Genomic DNA, 16858 nt, shown 5'->3' with positions numbered 1-16858 from the left:
CATCAATTGATGAATTAACTGCATGTATACATATCTTTTACATAATACGTTGAAAAGAAATAAAAATAGAACATGCAATAAGCTATATATCCACGTTGTACATAGATATACATACATATGCAGAATATTGACCACGACCAAGGTCCCCTCATGCACTTCATTACTAGTAAATTGGGATAGAGTCCTGGTGCCCCAGGGTTCAAACAGCTTCATGATGTCTATTAATGTAATCTATTCAAACAGCGGCAGGGGGCCTAATTTGTTTCGCGTTGGGTTGAAACGTTCCATTGCGCCGACGGAGAAGAGGCGCTTCTTCCAGATGACAAGGCTTCAGTGAAGGCTACAACGAATACCATGCGGGCACATAAGAGGTGAGACTCACGTGCGTTTATTGTTCATGGTCACGTCGTTAAGGCGGAGAGACAAGAGATACCAACCCTGAAACTTTAGACCTCAAGAACAATACTACAATACTAGATCATCTTTTCTGTTCTTTAATTGCAGCTTTCCATTTTCTTCACGAAGTCACTTCATCCAAGCTTTTTCCTTGCGTCAATCCCTTTCTCTGATAGGACAAACCGAGGACCCACAAGGCTAGTAGCAAAGACTGGTACCAGCAGATCACACCATTCCTGGATTGTGATTGGTGAACACCATCTATACCCCTACTTAAGTAGAGGGTCTGCCGTGGTAACACTGGAGCCTATGAACCCTGAAAAATGCCTCTGCCTAATAACGGCCCTGTAGGTCCACGGGCCCGCGGGCATACTGCTTACTAGATGTAGACGTCGGGGAAAGAGCAATGTCATACTTGAATGGCTCTCGCCGTTTTTGACTTCCCCGATCTCTGATCGTTGCCTCAATTTGCTTTGGTTACGCTTTGCACTCTCTTTGATTATTGTTTACCATCCTGCTTTCACCCTTAAGTCTCCGACGCCCGAAGTGTCCCCGTCATCATTATGACCGCATCTACGGAATCCCACGAGGAGACCACAATGACCAAGAAGAAGCGAGCACGCCGCGCACGAAAGGGGAACGCTCCGGCTCCCGTCGCAGTGAAACCCAAAAAGACCTTGTTTGTGGATGAGATTGGAGATGTCCTAGTTGACCAGCTGCTCTATGAGACGCCCAAACGCAACGACGACGATGACAATATTGGTGCCTCCTCACTTTCCCTCATTGACCACTTGCGCAACAACATCGCAGCACGTCCCGCGGCCTCTTCCTGTTCGAGTTCAGCAACATTCCATACAATACCCCATTCCAGCCCGGCGACGAGTGTGAACAGTCATGAACCCTCAGTCGCTCCCTTACACGTATCATCCAAGGTCGATATGCTCGACCAAAACGGTGATAGTCTTTACGCGAAAACAGCAAACCGAGCCGAAGATGCGGTATTCGGACTCGACGATTTCAAAACAATCACAGCCATCCAACAGATAGCTGCACTGCATGGCAGAGTGGCACACATGGGAATTCTCGATCACAGCTACCGATTCTTCGTGAACAAAGCAAGAACGGCAGCATTGTCATTTAAGCCCCGGAACGGAGTAGCAGTCATCGGCGGAGATCCATTATGCAACAAAGAGGAAATCCCCGAACTCCTATCCGAATTTGCAGCGTACCGCCAACGACATCACTTGAGCATAGCGTTCATGGGTGCCAGCGAGTCCTTCCTCAAAGACCACGCGAAACCAAACGGCTGGACAACCATCCGTTTCGCCACAGAACGCGTCCTCAATCCCCAGACAAACGAAGTCATCCTCGAGAACAGCGGGAGACGAATCTTGACAAAGAGCCGTCAACTCACGAACAAAAATAAAGGCGGCTTCACCATGGGCGTGTACGCCCCCGCCGTTCACGGCATAGACCAAGAGCTACAAACCAACCTAATAACCATCTACGATACCTGGCGTGCTGAGCGCAACGCCTCAGCCAGCCCACAAGCCTTCATAACCGTCTATGACCCCTTTGCTGTTCCCGCCCTGATGACATTCATTTACACCCGCGCCCCAGACGGAGAAATCAACGGTTTCGCCGGTCTTCGACGCCTCAGCTCCGGCGGATACCATGTCGACCCTTGCATCGCAGCCCCAGGTAGCGTGAATGGAATCAGCGATCTCCTCCTCATCATGGCCATGGCACTCCTCCGACGCGCCGGCGTCACATACCTCGGCCTCGGCGTCGAACCAGTCCAATCACTCACCAGCGACGATGTTAGCGGCATGCCATGGCCCTGTAAGAAATTCACACGCGGTCTGTACGGTCATGCGTTCCATCGTCTGCCCATCGGCGGCAAGAAAGCATACCATGATAAATTCCGTCCAGATCCCGATCAGGAGTCGGATCTTTATCTTGTTTTCCCATCTGGCATACCCAGTCCCCGACATGTTCTCGCTATGACCCATATGGCTAATATCAGTTTGCGGAAGATGTTCCGGGCGGATGTTGAGGCTTTTGCGTTGACTCGCAAGTTGAAGGCGGGTGGTGAGGTTGTTATGTCGCTTGGAGGTAAGAAGGAGGGATCGGTGGAACAGACCGATAAGGGTAAGGTGTTTGAGGAGGAGGAGGGGGTCCTTGCATTATACGCGCCTTGTGTGCGTTAAAACATCTCCTTGTTCCTTTGTTTCTATTCTAGCGGTCCTGGACACCACATCATACTCAAGGCGTTCTCTTCTACTTGCTTGGCCCTAGTGTTCTTGCTGGGATCTTTGTACTTTAGTGCGTCATTATTCGGTTCTCTTCAAAAATTCCTTGTCCGATTATATGTGTATCTTTCTACTTCTAGCCATTTGGTGTTTGCTCGCCGGGTAGCCAAGGGTATTTAAGTTTTACTCTTCTCTGCATAGCAAAGTCTCACTTGGTAAATAGGAATAGTTGAAAGAGACTTCTCCAGTACCGAGGAGATGGAGGATTTCGTGCTCGAGCTTGCTTTTAGTACCAGTATCAGTGCGATATGTGAATTATGATGTACAATACAATGCAAAATGCGATTCCTAAACGCCCACCTATAAAACCTGTCCCGCATCACCGGGTGAAGACGAGATAATTCAATTAAGACATACGACCGAAGAGGAAGTCCTTGACGATAGGGGAACCCGAGAACTCTGGGTTTAAAAGGACACAGCTAGAAAGGTGTCAGTAATTGGTCTAGACGATCAATGCACGGCAATGGAGGTGCGACGGGATACTTACTTAAGAAAATATTCCAAGCCCACACGCCTTGATTCCAGGAATTTGGGTCGGAATTTATCTGTCATGACAATCGATATTAGCCAATGGGATGGCAATACAAAAGGGAAGAGAAGCCACAGGAACATACAGATAACGCTCTTCGGCGGCAATGCAGGTAATGCATTCTTTGCATGCGGGAAAGAATCAACCAACCGCTGACGCAAATCATCGAACTCGGAATATCTATAACAAATCCAATTATCAGCTGCACATCCTCTCAAACCAGGACAGAGAGGGAAATGGGGGGATATAAGCAACATACCTCATCCGGACAACAATCGGACCACCCTATACCAAACACCAAGGTTAGAGAACCATCCCAACCACATTCCCTCACAAGATCCAAAACTCACATCAAGTGTCTGAACCGTACAATTCCACACAACATACGACCCAACCCCAGTCATACCGCGCACAACAACATGATCATCAATCGCAACGCTACTCGCCCAGAGTCCCCGACTCGTCTCCGAGTTCGGGTCGGCAGTATGATCTTCAAGCGTGATACGCGCAGCGCCACTCAGCGACGACTGGGATACATGCGAGGCATCGCGCTCGTGTCGACGCCAGTAGGGGGGCACTACGACGGAGAGAGGGCGGGATGTTGTGGAGGTGGAGGATGCAGAGCTCTGTGGCGGACCATTTTGGCTGTTGGTGTTTGTCGCGGTGGTATTGTCATGGATGTTATCGGTATCGGTGTCGGGTTGGGGTGCGGGGAAGGTTTGGGTATCTGGGTGTGGGGAGAAGGGGTGCGGCTTAGATGCCGGTCCGGGCTCCTCGGGTGCTGGCTCCATCCATTAGATGCTGTGAGCGATAGTAGTGTCGGTGGTCTGTTCGGTGACAATGGTATTTGGTTAGCTTTTCATGTTGGGGTTCAATGCGTTTGGGTGTGGGTATGGCTGGGGTCGGGGATAGTTCCGATGAGGTGGTCTTTCCCCCCCATTATGCGGGGTGGCAAGTATAAAGTGCTGGAAGGAATCGGGCTGTTTTGGATGGGGTTGATGCGCAAGGATGGGTCGGAGTTCGGGGGAGTTGTACAGGCGATCCGAGGTGAGACAGACTAACCTTGGAAACTGTATGTGGCAAGATAGTGAGAGTGTAAAATGTGTAGATAAGTGTTGGGCTCAATGAAGAAATTCAATTGGAGTCGATTTGAGACAAACGGCGGTCACGGGCTTTGGCTGGTTCGGGGTTAGTGGCTTATCTAAGGCTATCTGGGCACCCTGGGCAGATATGGAGATGTCGGGGAAATGTCCAATTCTGTTTTGATTGTCATTTTTTGATTGTGTTTCTCCCTAAGATCTCAGATATGACGAGAATTTCAAATTTGTCTGCTTTTGAACTTGAACTTGACCCTCTCAGGATTTCATCAGACTACTTAAAGCCAAGCTGCACACTAATCCTAATATGGTAAGCGTTGCTTGGATGATTGATCGTCGTCCTCTAATCTTTAATTCTCTCAACTTGGACTGAGACATGCCACTTGCCTGTCTTTGAAAAGTACTGTCATGTCTTTGAAGTGGAGACCGGGGGGCTGGATGACAGGTGTGACATACAGTGAGCTGTCCGCCTGGGAAGGACAAACGTCGCTTCACTTGGAGATCATCAAGATATCCCCGGATCGACACATCTCAAGGGCAAACCCCTATAGCGGACCCTTCATTCAATAAATCCACACCTCACTTCCTAAGCAATGGGTCTGACTACTGAACTTACTTGGCATGGAATACATTGGGCTTGCCAAAAAAAAGAAAAAAAAAAAAAAAACATTCGCTGCGGTAGAACCGCGAGGGTGGCACTAGTGCGTGCCACCATGCAAACCAACTAGTGCATTCTATACATAGGCAGGTATAGTCCTGTGATTGCTTTTTTTTCCTTTATGAGCTCCCCACTGCTCCCTTGCTGGCTACTTTTTTCTTTCTCCTCGAGCTGCTTGTACCTCTACATCTTTACATCTTCAAAGAACAGCCTCCTGCTATTGGCTTTAGATCATCATCTAACATCAACATCTTTCCTCATTCCTCACTCTGTTCTGGAAAGAATCTAGGAATTCAAGCTCAGTAGGTTCTAAAATTTCCTAGTTCCAATACAGCTTTTCCCCCTTCATTCCATCTACCCTAGGTAGCTATCGCTATCTCTATATCTGGGCTCTAGAACCTGTATCGGGCTGTCACTGGCATTCTTGACGACAAAAACGCTAACACTAAAATTTAGTAACTGCTCGCTGCCAATCTCTGATCTCCTCTTCAATTACTATCAGGTTCAACCGACACCATGCTGTCCATGACCATGTTCATCCTCGCTTCGGCTGCCACTCTAGTCAACGGCCAATTCGACCCGACATCAGTTCCATATGCTACAAGAGGTTAGTCGGTGTCCTATATCATCTCCCTCTTTACATAAAATCATTATACTAACATGTCATCCTTCCGTCAGAGGCCTGGTGTAACTCCCAAACATCCGCATGTCCCATCCTCTGCCTACAACAACCAGGTGCCTCGGGCACACCCACATCAAATACCTGCTCACCTGTAAGTCCTTCACCTAGCATTCCTTCGAGGAAAAAGGAAGGCTCAGCTAACCTCAAACCCTTAGGCCACATTACTCTACTACTGTCTATGCAGCAACAACGTAACCCCCAACGCCAGCGAATATTCCCAAACAATCCCCTACTACACCTGCACAGAAACCAACAACCAATGCGTTCTGAAATGCAACGGTGACTCCACTTGCCAGAATAACTGCAGAGTAAAGAATCCCTGTGGAGCACAGGATCCAAAGCGTGTTAATGTGACTACTACTTCCGCCAAAGCCGCTTCCCCTACTGCATCAGAGACCCCTGTCAATACTCTTGTCAATGGAGCTACTGGTACTGCTCCGCGCATGGCCTCGGTTGATATGAGTCATGTCTATGGGCTTTGTGTTCTGGTTGGTGGGTTTGTTGCTGGCTTTGCTACTCTCTTGTAGAGTGTAAGGGTCTACATCTTAATTGGCTCGCCCTGGGGGCTATGATTCAAGGGCCAAGTTGGTTATTTGGATAATGAAACCTGGAGTTGTGTGGTTCTTGCTCGAGACTTTACTAATATTGGCTAGTCTTTTATTGCTTTTTGGGTTTGCATTTTCCGGCTGCATTAGCATTTAGCGTCTGTTTTTCTTCTCTTCCTTTCTTGCTCGTGAGCTTACGGAGTAATATATTTTCATTACATCTTATTTTAACATTGTCTACATTGGTAGTGTATCTTGTTATAGAACATTATTCGACCCTATTTAATGCATACATGGATTATTTACATTGGCGAGTTTCCAAGTACTGGATCAAAACGCATTTCTAGGTCTGCATGAGCGACGAGTTCAATTGACCTCTTGACTCCTCGCCAAACTCATATCTTTGCCCGCGCCTTCGTGCTATCCATTCGCTGCCCTTCATCATCTTGCTCCGCAACCTCCAGAACTGGGAAATTGGCCGGCATAATCCGCCGCGGCGTCGATCCGGGGATTACAGAGTATTTGGAAAAGTCAGAGACTCCACATTTCTCCCGGAGGAAGTCCTCATCTGTATCCAGGAGGCCGTTCACTACTTGGTGTGGGGCACGAAGCATGGCCAGAATAGCATCTGAGAATATTGTCTGTTGCAGCGTGTCAGTAGTGAAAGACCAAGAAGGTTCATAGTATGATATGTCGAGGAATGGACGTACCGGCTTTCTCAAATCCTTTTTGTAGGACACGTCGGATCCCTTGTTATGCTCTGTAGCTGCTGACTCAATCGACTGGAAAGTAATGCAGTCAGCAATCCCCTCAGACTCCAGCTCAAAATAAAATCAAGACCACGACACATACCGATGCAGGCCAGATACTCATCACCGCCATTTCATTCCGGCCTTGACGCACAAAGTCCATGGCCAGGCCTTTGACCAAGACACTCATTCCGACTTTGCCTACATACAACACATCACATATTAGCACATAGAATCAAACACACTCTATACCAACACCGGCCTCCAAACCCCATGGATCAGACACAAACTCACCCATCGCATAAGCAGTCTTCCCCCTAAAGAACCTCGAATAAATAGGCGGCGAAACAACAACAATGCGTCCTTTCCATCCTGCCTTTTCAAAGAAAGGCAAAGCAGCCTGAACAGTCGCATAAAGTCCCTCGGGGTTCACCTGCTGCATAAGCTTAAACCGTTTGAGAGGCGTATTCTCAACCGAAGACCACCAGATCGCGCCGGAGTTGTACACGAGCACATCGAGCTTCCCGAAGACGCGAACCGTCTCCTCGACGGCATGCTGGATCTGCGCCGCGTCGCGCACGTCAACGGCGACCGTTGCTGCGTGTCCGCCTGCTTCGCGGATTTCACGTTCTACGGTGTTGATGGTGGACTGTGACGAGTTTGGGTCTGGTGGGAATGGGGTCACTTTTGATGCATCTGATGTTGTTTTTGCGGATAGCATTACTAATGTTTGGGGTTAGTTTTGATGATCTTGATGATATATGTGGGGGTTGCATGTGGTCTGTACCAGCATAGCCGTTCTTTGCTAGGTCGATGCCGATTTGGCGCCCGATTCCTCGTGATGCGCCTATTATCAAGGCGACTTGCTGGTTCTGGGACATATTGAGGGCCTTGGTCTGTTTTGTGGTTTGGTTATGTTCGTAGAAGTCAGGTGGCGGGTAGGTTGACGTTCCGTGATGCTCGTTATATACATACTTCGGTATTTGTGATTACTGCCGAGCTCTGCTGATTATATATCTGGTTATGCAGTCGGCAAAGAGATGGATTATAATCGAGATATTCGGGTCACGGGTCGCTTTTATATAGCCGAAAGGCTGACGATGCTTAATTTCCTGATTACTCAAGTCCCGAGGTAGTGCCCGCAGGTCGAAGCCCGTGGATCTTCAGTGCCCCCCTCACGCATCAGATTTAATATCCAAGCCCATGGATCTATATGTAGTTTTGAATGGCTCAATGCTTCAATTCTAGGCTTTTTTATGATTGGAAGACCTTCCCGATAACATGTTAATACAATTAACCTGGCCAATGGACACATACTGTGACAAATCGAGCGGCATCTAGTTTTCCAGGTCATCCTTTGGCCTTTCGGGTCTTTAACGTTATTAAAGAAGATACGCGAAGAAGCTTTAGTCGCTCTCAGAGAATCACATTCTCTTTTGTCCTATCCCTGTACATGTAGATCCTCATCTAGTTACGTCAATCGTGTTCATCAAAGGAACCCCTGGATGGCGGTGTGCTGGGCGGTCAGATCCTGCCAGACAATCAATCACCCATCACAATGATCGACCGACTGATTGTCACCCACCTCTCGTGCTCTCTGCCCTAAGCAGCATATTGTTCTTAGCGTTCAAATTATTTGCTGTCTTCCTTCGCCAAAAATATAGCCTATCAATCAAGCTCCAGTTTGCTGAGATAATTTGCTAGTCCCACTTTTCCCCGCAACGCAACATCTGGACAGCTCGACAACATGGATACCACACTTCCAGATGCTTCTGGTCCGTCTCGGGCAGATATGGATGCTGCAGCTCTGGAGGCTACTACGGCTGCTGCTACCCCCCGAGCAAGGGTACTTGTGAAAGTCGAAGGTTTGTTACCCCCGGCGCGGGGCTATATCCGCCATGATGTTGTGCCCGGTTATCGCTGACATGCTTAATTTGGCAGAGCCTCCCAAATTCGACCTTGATACTTACATTGCAAACTACACTGGTGAGTGACATTCATTGTCTCCAGGCAGAGCTTTCATTCTAACACATGGCCAGGGCGCACCCGCTACGACCGTCTTTACCTTATCGGAACATGTTCCCCATTACTCTCGACCGACGCCCTCAAGGCAGCCATCGCCGAAGCTAGAACTAGCAAAGACGTTTCGAGATACGAGAGGGCGGTCCGCGCACTGGCGGAGGTCGCTCCGAACGACCCCGACGCTTCCCTTGACGCCGCCTGGGTCCAGGAAACCAATCGATACGTACAGACCCAGACTGAGCGATTGGAACATGAGCTGCGGGGATACAAGAATAATTTGATTAAAGAGAGCATCCGGGTAAGGAGTGAAAATATTGAGCTGGAACATGCGTGATACTAACCTCTATAGATGGGCCACGAGGATTTGGGGAATCATCATTACGAGACTGGTGACCTGACTGCTGCCTCCAAGGCTTACTCACGTATGAGAGACTACTGCACTACCCCGAACCACATCACTTCTATGCTCTTCAAGATGGTCAACGTCGCTACAGAACGTGGTGACTGGATGTCTGTGCAGTCAAACGTGCACCGACTACGTAACTCTCAGTCGAAGCCAGAGGACGCAGCCAAAAACCTATCTAAAATTTCAGCCGCTTCAGCTCTGTCACAGATGCACCAAGGCTCATACCTGGAAGCAGCAAACTCTTTCTTGTCCGTCCCGCCGGAGCTGGGCGACACCTACAATGAAGTCATCACCCCCAACGATGTCGCTGTCTACGGTGGTCTATGTGCTCTCGCCTCTATGAACCGTGACGAGCTGCAGAAAAATGTGCTTGACAGCCCGACGTTCCGCAACTTCCTTGAACTCGAGCCTCATATCCGCCGCGCCATCGCTTTCTTCTGCAACTTCAAGTTCCGCCAATGCCTTGATATTCTCGAAGCTTATCGCCCCGACTACCTCCTCGACATTCACCTTCAGCGTCACATTCCGCAATTGTACAAACGCATCCGCACCAAATCTATCGAGCAGTACATGATTCCTTTCAGCCGTGTCACACTCGACTCCATGGCGAAGATCTTTGCCCCTACCGTCGTTGGCGGGGAAGCGTATCCCACGGACATTTCCTCGCCGTTTGTGCAAGAACTGGTCGGTCTCATCCAGGATGGTGTGCTGAACACTCGCATCGACCTCGAGAAGGGATTGCTAGTGTCGAACCAGATCGACCTACGGGCGGAGGTGCAGCGTACCACCCTGGAGAGCATATGCGAATTTAACCAGGAGGCCCATTGGCGGATTCTACATGCCGCTGTCCTCCAGGCAGGATTGGACGTCAAGCCCGAAAAGACCGAAGGACCTGGAGGAGGAAAGGGTGCACGGATTCCTCGAGGCCCGGGTGGGAATTAATTGATGGAGACAGGACCGACCCTTCGACTCTAGGTGATCCGGGCGCATGAATGATGACGAATGAGATAATACCCCGATGCTCCAGCTGCGATTGCAACTGCATTGCAGATACCGTATGGCTTACAGAAATCAATTCAACTCTCAGTGAGGTATTCCTGCACGTAGATGATGTCTACTTCAACACAACCAATAATAGTAAACCCCCATAACCAGCATGAAACATCGCACAAACTGGCTCTTTAGAATGGTCATCGGGTAGCTGAAAACATCTTATTCTCACCTTGTCCGACCCTTGACAGGATATCAATCCCGCCGATCCAATCCGTGCATTAATCCTTGGCGCCGTGCAACGCGATTAACTGGCCAGTGGCATGCTTCGAGCTTTAAGAAATAGACAGAGAACGTATATAACATATTATGAAATACTACACGACACCCATAGAGGAAAAGTATTCGGAGAAAAGATTTCAAGATCAACTAGGGTTCGGGCTCATGCATGGATACATAATCTCCCTAAGAGGGAAATCATATTACCGCCTTTTCTACCGCCTGCGATATAGAAAGGGGCTTTTGATTGTCTTTCTTTGTCTCTTTGGCCTACAAATAACATTTTCCATACGATATCAATCTTATTCTCTTCATCTCTCAGCTCCTCATTATTCCGGCTATCTGTGATATATATAGTCATTATCAATGAGCTATCTTGCATGATGAGTTGACCACCCTCATGTGAAGCAACAAGCATCCCAGCTTGGACAATAGGACCCGCCGAGCGAAGTACTTAAAATGTTGAAGCCCGCTCGTTCAAACCCATGGCATTGTCTCGTAACATGCCACTTGTGTTGACAACTTGTTATCCCCATCGCTACCTGCAAAACCCACATTGCATCTCAGAAAATAAGGTCCCATATTGTTGCGAGGATGGAAATATTGACTGGCCATGTATCCGCGGAGGACGGAAGTGGACATCGTCACCGAAGTGATGGTGAATTATTTTACCCCTCGGAGATGAGAGCTAATACCCAGCATTTACGCTGCCTTAGCTGGGGTGTTGGAGGCACTAGATTGTGTACGGTGCCGATTCTCAAGCTGCCTCCGCTAGAACTGTTGCACGGTCTCTCCATGGTCAGTCACCTCACGCTCCTTGGTATTGAATGTTGGGGGGAATACGTGCTCAAAGCCATCATTGTACTTGCGTCCATGTATGAATCCCAAAGTAATACATGGGTGGGTATGTGATTCTTCCTCAAGGCATCGGCCTGTGATGAGATCCCGAATCTAGTTATATGAATACCCTCACTTTGTCCTCATGAAAAGCAAAAGTTTGTAACATTCTTCAATATTTACACACTGGCCTTGATTTTCTGCTGGCAAAATGCACGATTATGGTAATATGGTCGCAAACCCCTGTAGAATATTAGAATTGGCCATATACTCCGGCACTTTTCTTTTTTTGATATTCCTTGTGACACACTGGTAAAAGGGCCAATTCCATGAGAATTCGACTTCGTTCGCTTAAACCAACTTGTTCCCTATTTAGCCGTTTCCTTCCCTAGGACCTTCCTAAGTAGTTCATTGCTCAGCGTGATCAAATATAGTCACAGCATAGGTTGGCTCTCTAGGGCTACCTCTTCCCGACATGATTGACTTCCTTTGTATTTACCCCATGTGCTTGGACGACCGGCGACGAAACACGAGGATTGACCTGGGTACCGATTTATTGTCCTCTCACGGATACCCAGGCTTGACAGGGAATCCTGATTCTCCGCCAGTATCGACGCAGTCCGACAACGTCCCAAATTCCACGAAAATGACGCCAGACAATCCAAGTCCCCGGGCTGTGCCAGTTCAAGTCCCTTGTATCCCGTTGAAACGGACTTTCGACCAAATGGAATCGGCAATGCAAGAAGCTTCAGAGTTCACTAGGCGATTGCCGCCCGCTTCTTCAATTCCATCGCCATTAATTCGTGCGTTTGGCTTGCCGGATATACCTGAGCTCCCATTGCTGGACTCTACGTTTGAAGCAGATGGCAATCATCGCAAAGAGAGTATGCTCCCATCGCCTGCATTGGCCCCAATTCCGGAGGAAAGCTCCGAGGACAGTGACGACCAAGCCTTGGACCCATTCGTACCTACATCAGCCGCTTTGTTCACTGAAATTGAAGTTTCGACTTCAACGGGGGATATTTCAATGCCGAATTCTTTGCCACCGGCTCCAATGAACCCAACCACGTCCGTTCCAGAAGTGAGCTACGATGTTTCTAACCTCGCTCCATCACCGCCACCTCTGCCTGTGAACTCTTTATCGCCAGAAAACAATCATGATAATGGAGACACATCATCTGTGGTATCAACAACCGATGATTCAGATTCAGTCTTTGATGATGGACAATCAGAGAACACATCAAGCTACACAGCCTCATTGCTATCCGACGTGAAAAACTATGCTTACGAAAATGGAAGACGTTATCACTCATACCGGGAAGGCCACTATGTCCTTCCCAACGACGAACCAGAACAAGATCGACAAGATCTCCTCCACCACGTTCGAAACCTCGTGCTAAATGGTCGGCTCTTCCGAGCCCCACTGGACAAACACATCCAGCGCGCTCTCGACATTGGCACTGGCACCGGAATCTGGGCTATAGACTTCGCAGACAGTTTCCCCAGTGCTGAGGTAACGGGAACTGATCTAAGTCCCATCCAGCCATCATGGGTCCCACCAAACCTTCGCTTTATAGTGGACGATGCCGAATCGCAATGGCTCTACAGCCCAAGCCGACCATTTGACTTCATCCATGCCCGGGATCTGGGCGGTGCTATCGCCGACTGGCCGCGGCTGATGCGCCAGAGCTACGAGCATCTCCGTCCCGGTGGATGGGTTGAGTTGCAGGAGTTTGAAGTTATGCTCAAGTCGGACGATGATTCGATCCTTCTTGCGCCGGCGTTGTGCGAGTTTCTTGAGCGACTGACTCAGGCCAGCGAGGCATTTCACCGACCTATGAATATCGCCGAAGGTCACCGGCAGCGGCTGGTTGAGGCTGGTTTTGAAGATGTTCGAGATGAGGTGTACAAGGTGCGACCCTGCCCCCCCCACCCCGGCCAGTCTTCTGTTTGATTGGGTCTTGTTTCGTTTGCCTCTTCCGTCATGACTGACATGTTATGCTTTGTAGGTTCCATCGAGTGTTTGGGCTAGGGATCCCGTGCAAAAGGAAATTGGTCGGTACAACCAATGCTCCCTTCTTATGGCGGTTGAATCCTACTCGCTGGCTCTTTTCACTCGTGTGCTAGGATGGTCGAATAATGATACTCAGGTTTTCCTGGCCGGAGTACGCAGAGATCTCAAGAATCCCGCTGTGCATACTTACTGCAAGCTGCATGTCGTTTACGGTCGGAAGCCGTCTGAGTCCCAGTTGAATCGGCAATTTGACTAGGGATCTTCCCGAGGATGTTCGGAGTCAAAGAAATATTGTAGATAGATTTGATATGGCTCTATGTGTTTGGATGCGGGAGTAATGGGATATCCCGTTTGTGCTACGGCTTCTCCTTCCGCCTGGCCCCGATGTTATCCCTCACCTTGACGTCTGCCACTAACCGCATTTAACTGGTACAACTCAGACTTTCTATGTTCTTTGCTCTTTTTGTTGGTCTCGGTTCAGTGTCCAATCGCTCTTTGAAATCTGGAAAAAGAGAAACATTTACCAAATCACATTCCTGTCGAGAAAACAAACCAGCCAGATGACCCGGAACTAATATGGCTTCAGGGCGGTACATGACCCTATGGACCTCTATGACCTCTCTTACTTCAAATCTCACCATGTCTTGGGCAACCCCAGGCCCTGTGTTTTGGGGCGCGGCTGCAGGATGCCTTGTAAGTTGCATTCACCCGTACACCCAACCCTCGTTTGTTTCATGCAGGAAAAGAACCCTACAGTAGAGCCCAGTCCTTCTCAGGATAACTCCCTGAGGAAACACAGCAGCTCTGAGCAATTCAATCTACCTACTCCTTCCCCTCTGACAGGCGTTTGCAGAGAAACCGCGCTAATCAACATGCAATCAACAGTTCTTAGTCTGGGTCACCTACAGCATCATCTATGCCTTCTGCTTGTCGCCTTTGCGCCACTTCCCCGGTCCAAAGCTATGGGCAATATCTCGCATCCCGTCCAATTTCTCCGTCATCAGCGGCCATAACCACCTAGACATTCTGGCGCTTCACAAAAAGTACGGTCCCATCCTGCGCCTTGGACCCAATGAGTTGGCCTTCAATACAGCAGAGGCATTTCACGATATCTACGGCGCCAGACCTGGTGGTTGCTTCCCCAAGAATCGGAGCCACTATATAGCCCCTGCGAATGGTGTTGATCATTTGGTCTGTGCGGTCGATCATGCGACCCACGCAAGACAGAAACGGGTGCTATCCCATGCCTTCTCTGAGAAGGCTTTGAGAGATCAAGAAGGTCTTATCACAGGGTATGTCGATACCTTGATCACCAAACTGCGGTCTCAAGTTCGGCAGGGGATATCCATCGTCGATATCAAGAGTTGGATGAACTTCACCACTTTTGACATCACCGGTGACCTGATGTTCGGCGAGTCCTTCGACTGCCTGAAGGACAGCCAGCTTCACCCGTGGATTAAGTTGATCTTCAGCTCTATGAAGGCTCTTGCCTATATTGGAGTAGTGAATCAGTTCCCCATGCTCAAGGGCCTCCTGGACCTGTTCCTTCCGCGAGAAGTCAAGCGCGTTGGCCAGGAACACTTTGATCTCAGTGCGCAGAAGGTCAACCGACGCTTGGAATCGAGTATGGCTCGTCCAGACTTTATGTCTGCTATTCTCCAGCATGGAATGAGCGAGGAGAAGGGCCAATATCGCGAGAGCGAGCGTATTATGACTCGGGCTGAGATTCATTCTAACGGCTTTATGTGAGTGGTTTTCATTGCTTTAAAATACTCCTTCCAATCCTCTCTATTCTGCCTTTCGGAGTTGATATACCGTGCTAATACTAATCAATAACAGTATAATCGTGGCAGGTAGCGAAACATCCGCAACCCTCCTATCCGGCTGCATCTTCTACCTGTGTACAGCTCCCCACGTCATGAGCCGACTGGTGGCCGAGATCCGCTCCACCTTCAAACAGGACAGTGACATGACCTTCCGCGCCGTGGAGGAACTGAAGTACATGAATGCTGTCATCGAGGAGTCGCTGCGTATCTACCCGCCCTTCGTAACGAGTTTGTCGCGCCTCGTACCACAAGGCGGAGCAGCCGTGGATGGCCATTTTCTCCCTGAAGATGTAAGTATATGTGTTTCACCTCAATATCTCACATTTGTAACCTGTGTACTAATTCCAGCAAGACTGCTGTGGCATGTCACCATTACGCCTCATACCACTCCGAGTCCAACTTTGCCTTCCCGGACAAGTTCATGCCAGAACGCTGGCTGAACTCAGACCCAGCCTTTAAGAATGATAAGAAAGATGTTTTGCAGCCATTCAGTCTCGGGCCGCGCGTCTGCCTTGGAAAACAGTAAGTTCCCTGTCATTTCCCCCTCTATCCACAGTGCACCACCTCAATCGATACTGATATCTCATTCCCTCTAATAGTCTAGCAAACTGCGAAATCCGCCTTATTCTCTGCAAACTCTTCTACCACTTCGACGTAACCCTGCGCCCAGAGAGCGCCAACTGGGCCAACCAGAAAGTCTATTTCCTCTGGGATAAGCCATCTCTCATGGTCACGCTGAAAGACCGATTTCCTGAAGCCGGAATTTCGAGCTCTCAGGAGCCCATGACTCTGTTCTCGGAATGATGAGGATGGGTTAAGGGTTGAGCTTCGTGGATGGCTTGCATTTGCGTTTAACTCGCACAATAGGTACAACCGGTGTTTGCGGCGTTTATCAGATCCATGTTTTTCCTTTCTTCTCGGGATGCTTATTCTGTATCACTCATTTATTGGATTGGCTGGCTCACTCCTTTTGCGTTGTGACTTGCCACGGCGGCTAAAGCCGATCTGGAGTTTGGGTTTAGTGGAGATTGCGTTTTTCTTTTTTCTTTTTCTTTGTTCTTTTTTTTTGGTGTAAGAGATTCACCAGTTATAGGTCGGCTCCGCTTGGTAATTGCAGAATAATAGTCTTGTTTGGTGCTGTGGATTGTGTTAATTGGAGTGGCACCTGAGTTCGGGCTGAGGACTTTTAGTTGTACTATCGATATAATACCTTCATTACAGCCAAAAGTCAACCTGAATGGCCATCCGTCGGGGCTCTGGGGCTATTTGGTAAGTAATGATTTTATAGAAGATATTTGGTGTTTGTTGAGACAAAGCATCTGACTTGATGCCCTCTAAGGTTGCTTGTCAGGCTTCCACCAGCGATTTATGCAACTTTCTTCTGTTTGCTTTCAGAGAATCAATCGTTCCTCCCTCCTCTCCCCTTCCTTGCCAGCTCCCCCTGGGAGATATGAATGTGGGGTATGTACGTATATTAGAGCAAAGGAAATTGTCCAGCTAACGGAATCCCCGAAGT

At 48.9% G+C, this 16858-nt stretch overlaps 7 protein-coding genes across 7 annotated transcripts; 5 read left to right on the top strand and 2 right to left on the bottom strand.

Annotated features, from left to right (window-relative positions):
• Positions 1-959: 959 nt before the first annotated feature.
• ergS lies at positions 960-2606 on the top strand (the record flags this gene model as incomplete). Its single annotated transcript, XM_040957899.2, has 1 exon — positions 960-2606. The coding sequence occupies one exon, from the start codon at positions 960-962 to the stop codon at positions 2604-2606; it is 1647 nt and encodes a 548-aa protein (XP_040811606.2).
• A 314-nt stretch (positions 2607-2920) lies between these two features.
• On the bottom strand, positions 2921-4337 carry N7455_008668 (PX domain-containing protein YPT35). Its single transcript, XM_040957958.2, has 6 exons — positions 4300-4337; positions 3588-4064; positions 3497-3522; positions 3323-3417; positions 3196-3253; positions 2921-3127 (listed from the first exon to the last, which is right to left on the bottom strand). The coding sequence occupies exons 2-6, from the start codon at positions 4026-4028 to the stop codon at positions 3055-3057; spliced, it is 693 nt and encodes a 230-aa protein (XP_040811596.2). The 5' UTR covers positions 4029-4064; positions 4300-4337; the 3' UTR covers positions 2921-3054.
• A 1171-nt stretch (positions 4338-5508) lies between these two features.
• On the top strand, positions 5509-6201 carry N7455_008667 (uncharacterized protein; the record flags this gene model as incomplete). Its single annotated transcript, XM_040957969.2, has 3 exons — positions 5509-5599; positions 5671-5765; positions 5830-6201. 3 exons carry the CDS (start codon positions 5509-5511, stop codon positions 6199-6201), a joined length of 558 nt encoding a protein of 185 aa, XP_040811671.2.
• A 413-nt stretch (positions 6202-6614) lies between these two features.
• Positions 6615-7849, bottom strand: N7455_008666 (uncharacterized protein; the record flags this gene model as incomplete). Its single annotated transcript, XM_040957875.2, has 5 exons — positions 6615-6860; positions 6930-7001; positions 7072-7169; positions 7263-7691; positions 7756-7849. The coding sequence occupies 5 exons, from the start codon at positions 7847-7849 to the stop codon at positions 6615-6617; spliced, it is 939 nt and encodes a 312-aa protein (XP_040811624.2).
• An 866-nt stretch (positions 7850-8715) lies between these two features.
• On the top strand, positions 8716-10338 carry N7455_008665 (COP9 signalosome complex subunit 1; the record flags this gene model as incomplete). The annotated part of the gene is made up of 4 exons (XM_040957892.2): positions 8716-8833; positions 8910-8954; positions 9008-9288; positions 9340-10338. 4 exons carry the CDS (start codon positions 8716-8718, stop codon positions 10336-10338), a joined length of 1443 nt encoding a protein of 480 aa, XP_040811707.2.
• Positions 10339-11977: 1639 nt separating this feature from the next.
• N7455_008664 (class I SAM-dependent methyltransferase) lies at positions 11978-13772 on the top strand (the record flags this gene model as incomplete). Its single annotated transcript, XM_040957849.2, has 2 exons — positions 11978-13414; positions 13512-13772. 2 exons carry the CDS (start codon positions 11978-11980, stop codon positions 13770-13772), a joined length of 1698 nt encoding a protein of 565 aa, XP_040811649.2.
• Positions 13773-14155: 383 nt separating this feature from the next.
• N7455_008663 (cytochrome P450) lies at positions 14156-16146 on the top strand (the record flags this gene model as incomplete). The annotated part of the gene is made up of 5 exons (XM_040957904.2): positions 14156-14209; positions 14402-15261; positions 15356-15632; positions 15695-15864; positions 15942-16146. The coding sequence occupies 5 exons, from the start codon at positions 14156-14158 to the stop codon at positions 16144-16146; spliced, it is 1566 nt and encodes a 521-aa protein (XP_040811605.2).
• Between the last annotated feature and the right edge of the window lie 712 nt (positions 16147-16858).

Source organism: Penicillium solitum (genome assembly GCF_028829755.1).
Source record: "Penicillium solitum strain IBT 25940 chromosome Unknown utg000005l_segment0_segment0, whole genome shotgun sequence".
NCBI classification, from domain to species: Eukaryota; Fungi; Ascomycota; class Eurotiomycetes; order Eurotiales; family Aspergillaceae; genus Penicillium; species Penicillium solitum.
This window is presented reverse-complemented; position numbering and strand designations above follow the sequence as displayed.